The 7,076-nt window shown below is 50.6% G+C and overlaps 1 protein-coding gene across 2 annotated transcripts; it reads left to right on the plus strand.

The window, feature by feature from the left end:
- TNFSF14 (TNF superfamily member 14) lies at positions 1,036-6,743 on the plus strand. 2 transcript variants are annotated; one of them, NM_001260482.1, is made up of 4 exons: positions 2,188-2,406; positions 3,933-3,969; positions 4,234-4,275; positions 5,367-5,794. In NM_001260482.1, exons 1-4 carry the CDS (start codon positions 2,188-2,190, stop codon positions 5,792-5,794), a joined length of 726 nt encoding a protein of 241 aa, NP_001247411.1. The 2 variants fall into 2 exon arrangements, with proteins under 2 accessions (XP_013850166.1, NP_001247411.1); XM_013994712.2 differs by lacking the exon at positions 4,234-4,275 and having other exon boundaries at positions 1,036-2,406; positions 5,367-6,743.

Raw genomic sequence — 7,076 nt, forward strand, 5'->3', positions numbered from 1 at the left:
AGCACTTAGCGAGGGTGGTAGCAGTGGGGATGGAAACAGGTGGCTGGATTTGAGATCTGGTTTAGAGGTTGAATCAAAGGGCTTGCTGAAACATAAGGCAAAGCACCATAAAACTCCTAGAAGAGAATATAGGCAAAACATTCTCTGACTTAAACTGGTACAGATGTTTTCTTAGGTCAGTCTCCTAAGGCAATAGAAACAAAACCAAAAATAAACAAATGGGACCTAATCAAACTTACAAGCTTTGCACAGCAAAGGAAATCATTAAAAACAACAACAACAACAACAATGAAAAGACAACCTATGGATAGTTGCAAATGATGTAGTGGACCAGGGCTTAATCTCCAAAATATACAAAGAACTCATACAACTCAAAAACAACAACAAAAAACCCAACTGAAACAAAACAAAAAAAACAATTGAAAAATGGTCAGAAGACCTAAATAGATATTTCTCCAAAGAAGACATCCAGATGACCAGTAGGCACATGAAAAAATGTTCAACATCACTAATTAATAGAGAAATGCAAATCAAAACCATAATGAAGTACCACTTCACAACAGTCACAATGACCACCATTAATAAGTCTACAAATAGCAAATGCTGAAGAGGCTGTGGGGAAAGGGAATCCTCCTACACTGCTGGTGAGAATGTAAATTGGTACAACCACTATGGAAAACAGTGTGGAATTTCCTCAGAAAACTGAATGCAGAACTACCATATGATCCAGCAATTCTACTCCTGGGCAAACATCCAGACAAAACTGCAATTCGATTGCACCCCTATGTTCATAGCAGCACTAGTCACAAAGCCAAGACAGGAAACAACCTACATGTGCATCAACAGATGAATGGATAAAGAAGATGTGGTACATATATACAACAATACTACTCAGCCATAATGAAGAACAAAATAATGCCATTCACAGCAAGATTGGTACAACTAGAGATTCTCATACTAAGTGAAGTAAGTCAGAAAGAGAAAGACAAATGCCATAGGATTTCACTTACGTGTGGAACCTAAAATATGACACAAATGAACAAACCTATCTATGAAACAGAAACAGACTCATGGACAAGGAAAACAGACTGGTGGTTGCCAAGGGTTGGAATGTGAGGTTGGGGTTCGCAGATGCAAACTATTCCACTTAGAATGGATAAGCAATGAGGTCCTGCTGTACAGCACAGGGAACAATATCCAATCACTTGTGATAGAATATGATGGAAGATAAGAAAAGGAATGTATCCAAATGTATGACTGGGTCACTTTGCTGTACAGCAGAAATTGGCACAACACTGTAAATCAACCATACTTTAATTAAAAAATACATGACATTTAGGATTAAAAAGAGGGGGCTTATTGAGGGTAGGATGTAGTGACAGGGCAGAGGGAGGAGTTCAGGATGACTCTAGGCTTTGAGCTTTGCTACTGGGTGGACACTGGTTCCGCCCTCTGACTGTGAGTTGCAATCAAAACGTGCATGAATGCACACACAGGTGCATGCAGATATGCAAGACACTCAAGCACATGCACAGATATGCCTGCACCTGCACACACCTGCATACACACACCTGCATGCACACATGCATAGCATACCCATGTTCAATGCATTGCACACAATGCACACACCTGTATACACATCCATACACACAAACCACTCATAGATTTCCCACTGCTCTGATCACCGTCTCAAACACTTTATAGTGTTTTCACATTTCTTAGGCTTACCTTCCTCACCCTGCCAGACTAGGAGCTACGAAAGGCCAAGCACTTTGGTCTCCCTTGTTCACGGCTGTGCCCCCAAACCTAGAACAGTGCCTGGCACACAGGAGGTTCTCAATAACTATATGGTAACCGTGCAGATGACAAGGCCAGAAGGGAGGGCAGGGGCCTTCCTTCTCCCGCCTCCACCTGAGTCACATCTTCAAGTGCCTCAGGATGGTGTGAGAGATCTTATGAGTGAGAGTGAGATGGGGCTGGGCCAGGGGTTTGGGGACAGGAAGAAGAGGGTGAGTGGGGAAAGGGGAGGGGCTGAGCCCCAGCTCTAAAGGCAGCCCCAGGGACCCACGGGCGCCTGTCTGCAGTGCGAGAAGCCCAGGAGGGTTGGGCAATCGTGGTTTCCTCCCAGCCCACAGGACACAGCTTTGCCAGCCCAGCCCCAGGCATCTTGGCCTCGTCCGCTCTGGCATGGAGGAGACAGTCGTGCGGCCCTCCGTGTTCGTGGTGGATGGACAGACGGACATCCCATTCACGAGGCTGGGGCGCAGCCGCCAGAGACAGCCCTGCAGCGCTGCCCGGCTAGGTCTGGGCTTCCTGCTACTGCTGCTGGCAGCCGGACTGGCCATCCAGGGCTGGTTCCTGCTGCAGCTGCACTGGCGCCTGGAGGCCATGGCCCACCCCCTGCAGGTAAGTGGTACTGGGGTCCTGAAGCCGGTGGGTCCCCTGTGTCACTGTGCATTTCTGCGTGTGTGCATGTGTGTGTGTGTTCAGGACAGAAGACAGACTAAGAGCAGCCCAGGGTAAGTTAATTCACCTCTCTGAACCTCAATTTCCTCATCTGTAGAATGGGCCTGATAATCAGTGTCCTCATAGGGAATAAAATATAATGTGCATGGGTGCCTGGCTGGCCCACAGCAAGCATTCAACCAATGGGAACTGACATTTTTTTTAAAAAAAATTGAGATATAGTTGGTATAGAACATTGTGCGATTTTTAAGGTGTATAGCATAATGACTTGATACACTGACACTACAATAGGGTTGCCATGGCAGGAGTTCCCATTGTGGTTCAGTGGGTTAAAACCCCACTAATATCCTTGAGAATGCAGGTTGGCTCCCTGGCCTCCATCAGTGGGTTAAGGATCCAGCATTGCTGTGAGCTGTGGTGCAGGCTGGCAGCTGCAGCTCTGACTTGACCCCTAGATTGGAAACTTCCATATGCACCCCCCCAAAAAAAATTGGGTTGCCATGGTAGCTTTATGGTGTCACATAATTACCATTTCTTCTAGTGGTGGGAACACATAAAATCTAATTTAATGTTGAAACACAGTTTATGTTTAAGTTGAATGTTTATAACACAGTTCTGTGGTCTGTAACCCCTGGAAACCACATTCTGATATGGCTGATTGTTATCAGCCATACCCTGATCACCCTTTTTTGGGGCTGTTACTAGTCCATGTTGTCCAAGTCTATGAAAATCTCTTCCTCAGTTTCCCGCTGGCTGTGGAGGTCTCTGCCTGTCTGTCTGCCAGACCTGCAGGTCTGCGTGTCCCACGATGTGTCCACATGGTCTTGGCCTTTTTGTGCTTCCAAGCCCTTTCTCCTCATGGCTGGATCTGATGGCCACAGGCCCATGTGGACCTGTGCCGCTCTCCTGCCTACGTGGACCCACATGTCTACACTCTAGCCCGTCGACAGCCCATGTGCGTTGACGTTGCATGTCTGCACTTCTAAGGGTCTCTGTGCACAGTCCCACATGGCTCCATAAACCCGTGCTTCCATGTATCTGCCTCCACCCGTGTCTTGGTATGTCACCTAAGTGTCCAGATCTGGGCCCAGTGTCATGTGTCCACATCCACCATGGGTTAGCAACTAGGTCCAAGTGTCCAGCCATCCGGGGGTCCACGTGTCTTTGATAGCACTTTTTTAATAAATCCTTCCGTGGCGCTGGCTACGTGCCAGGGGCTGTAATTCACTTTTCATATGTAAATGTGCTGAATCCTCAGCAGGCACTTTTCATGCATCCATTTACAGAGAGGAAAACAGGCACTGGGTGGTTACTAGCGAGCTGAGCGGTGGGGGTGAGGGGGCCGGGCGAGGGGGAAGCGTGCACGTGGCCTTGGATATGTCTGAGGAGGGTGTCTGTGTGCATGTCTGCATGTGTCTCTCAGTGGGCCCTGCAGATGCTCACCGTGGGCTGCTCTGCACTTTCAGGACAGAGGTGCAGGATCCTGGGAGCAGCTGATGCAAGGTGAGTCAGGGTCCCGGTCCCGGAAAGGGGGTGGGATCGTTCCCACGCTGCCCCCACCCCCTCAGCCCATTGCCCAATGTGATTTGCACAACCAGCCCAAACCCCACAGACGCCCGTCCCTCAGGCCGGAGAAGCAGAAGTTTGGGTTGTTCCGGAAAGGGTGGGGTTGACACCAGGAGGTGGACTTGATGACCTCGCACTCTGGGAGGCTGGCCCTTACCCCCTCACTGCCTTCACCTCTGACCCCTGACCCTCTCTCCCCAGAGCGGAGGCCCCAGCAGGCCAATCCGGCAGCGCACCTCACAGGTGAGGGGGACCCCATGTCTTGGCATGGGGTGGGGATCAGCACATCCTGGGGAGATCAGATAGACACCCCCAACAGGTCAGAGTATTCCTTTGCTAATACAGTAATTACTCACAGCGCTGCCCAGAGCACAGGCACTGCCTAGGTCTGTGAGTTTCTAATTGCATTTATTGAATAAACCCTTTTGCGGGGCTTACTCTGAGCCACGCGATGTGATGTGCTTTATATATGTTCATTCATTAAGTCCTTAGCGAGTACAGCTCATATCTCCATTATTCATTTATTTTTTCTTTTAGGGCTGCACCACCCATGGCATATGGAGGTTCCCAGGCTAGGGGTCCAATCGGAGCAGACGCTGCCAGCCTACCCCACAGCAAGACCCGAAAGAGGCCAGGGATCGAACCCACGTCCTGATAGATACTAGTTGGGTTTGTTAACCATCGAGCCACCAAGGGAACTCCTCACATTTCTATTTTAAGGAGAAGGAGCCTGAGGCACACAGACGTTATAAGGCTGATGGCCCAGGATGTATTCTGCCACAAGCAAGCACTGATTATTTTGGCAAGTCACTGAGTTACCCCTGGGGCCCTCAGTTTCCCCACCTACAGGAGGGGGAGGAAATGAGTTAAGATGTATGATAAAGAAGTGACTTTAGGGAGTTCCCCAGTGGCTCAGTGGTTAAGGAATCCAACTAGGAACCATGAGGTTGCGGGTCCGATCCTTGGCCCTGCTCAGTGGATTAAGGATCACGCCTTGCCTTGAGCTATGGTGTAGGTCACAGACATGGGTTGGATCCTGCGTGGCTCTGGCGTAGGCCGGCCGCTACAGCTCCGATTTAACCCCTAGCCTGGGAACCTCCATATGCCGCAGGTGCAGCCCTAGAAAGACAAAACAACAACAACAACTGATTTCACCACCTTCTGTGCCTCCCTTTCCCCACCTGTAAAGTAAGGGAACTTGAGTTCATACATCTAAAGCTCTCAAACAGCCTAGACCAGTGCTAGTGGGGCTCAGAGAAGGGTGGTGACTGGTCCAGGGTCACACAGCAAACGTGGGACAGGCGCTGAGCAGCCCCCTTTATATCCCTCCACAGGTGCCAACTCCAGCCTGACAGGGCGCGGGGGCCCGCTGCTGTGGGAGACGAAACTGGGCCTGGCCTTCTTGAGGGGCCTCACCTACCGGGATGGTGCCCTGGTGATCGCCCAGGCTGGCTACTATTACATCTACTCCAAAGTGCAGCTGGGCGGTGTGGGCTGCCCCCAGGGGCTGACCGGTGGCCTGCCCATCACCCACGGACTCTACAAGCGCACATCCCGCTACCCCGAGGAGCTGGAGCTGCTGCTCAGCCGGCGATCGCCATGTGGACGCGCAAACAACCCCCGCGTCTGGTGGGACAGCAGCTTCCTGGGCGGAGTGGTCCACTTGGATGCCGGGGAGGAGGTGGTGGTTCGCGTGCCGGGGGAGCGCCTGGTCCAACTCCGCGATGACACACGGTCCTACTTTGGAGCATTCATGGTGTGAAGGAAGGGGCAGTGGTGGATTGAACAGGGGTCCGACGGGCACAGACCTCAGAGGGTCTGCCTGGGGAGGCAGAAGCCCCAGCAAGCAAAGATTCTGAAGAATCCCCAGGGAAACTGCAAATTCAGCAGGTGCAGAGCTGAGCGGGGACCACGAGGGGCCAAACCCAGCTGACCCAAGAGGTTGAAGACCCAGCAGGCATGTCCGAAGGACCAAAGGAAGCTGCAGACCCCTCCAGGAACAACACTGACCACAGACTCGGAGACTTGGGGGTCTGTTGGCCCCCCAAGCAGGGATAAAGCTGATCTGCCTGATATTCAGGAAGAAGGGGGTGGGGTGGGTATTTATACTTTTGATGGGGGGGGAGAGTGGGACTTGGGGGGTCCAGGGACTTGGCCAAGAACAGGAAACTTATCATCCTTTCTACTCTTACAAGAGTGGGCAGAGTGGGAGGGTGGGTAGATTTATTCATCCAGACTCACCCATGTGGAAAGTCCAGCCCAGCCCAACCCCACCCATAGTCATAGTCACTGTATCCAAGCCTCATCCACCAGCTTGTGGCCACACCTCAGCCTGGCCGCGGAGTTGCACTCAGAGACACAGGCTCAGGGATGTGCTGGTAAATGGAGAGCTACAACCAGCTCCCCTGGGAGGGGAGATGCTTTGTAGTGTTGGCCAATTGCTATGGTGTAAATATTCCCACTGTGGCTGATTTCTGGCTTCCATATATATCACCAACTAGCTGGCCTATCCCAGCACTGCTAAGCACTCAGGTACCACTAGGACACCACTGCTGTTTCGACACCCAAGCCAGAGCCTGGCACACAGGCACTTGAAAAATGTTTGCAGAAAGAAAGAACAAGAGAGAGAGAGAGAATGGGGGAGGAGAGAGAAAGGTAGAAAAGGAAGGAAGGAAGGAGAAAGAGAGAGAGAGAGAAAGAAAGAAAGAAAGAAAGAAAGAAAGAAAGAAAGAAAGAAAGAAAGAAAGAAAGAAAGGAAGGAAGGAAGGAAGGAAGGAAGGAGAAGGAAAGAAAGAAAGGAAGGAAGGGGAAGGAAGGACAGAGAAGGGAGAGAGAAGAAAAAAGAAAGAGAAAATGAAAGAAGGAAAATATCTTCACAGCTACAGCATCACAGAGAATCACAAGCTCAGTCATTCCTTCACAACCACAGACATATACACACAAAGCATCAGATTCGCACACCGCCTCACACAAGTCATAGACAGCATCGCAAGCCTTCAAGTCACGCATGCTGCATTACAACCACACAGGGCACAATCACACAC

Source organism: Sus scrofa, chromosome 2 (genome assembly GCF_000003025.6).
Source record: "Sus scrofa isolate TJ Tabasco breed Duroc chromosome 2, Sscrofa11.1, whole genome shotgun sequence".
Lineage (NCBI taxonomy): Eukaryota > Metazoa > Chordata > Mammalia > Artiodactyla > Suidae > Sus > Sus scrofa.

What these genes read in the sequence shown, in the direction of transcription:
- TNFSF14 (NM_001260482.1), top strand. Translation starts at nt 2,188, where the DNA reads ATGGAGGAGACAGTCGTGCGGCCCTCCGTGTTCGTGGTGGATGGACAG. An exon ending in CTGGGAGCAGCTGATGCAAG is followed by an intron (nt 3,970 to 4,233) that starts GTGAGTCAGGGT and finishes CTCTCTCCCCAG; the next exon opens with AGCGGAGGCCCCAGCAGGCC. An exon ending in TCCGGCAGCGCACCTCACAG is followed by an intron (nt 4,276 to 5,366) that starts GTGAGGGGGACC and finishes ATCCCTCCACAG; the next exon opens with GTGCCAACTCCAGCCTGACA.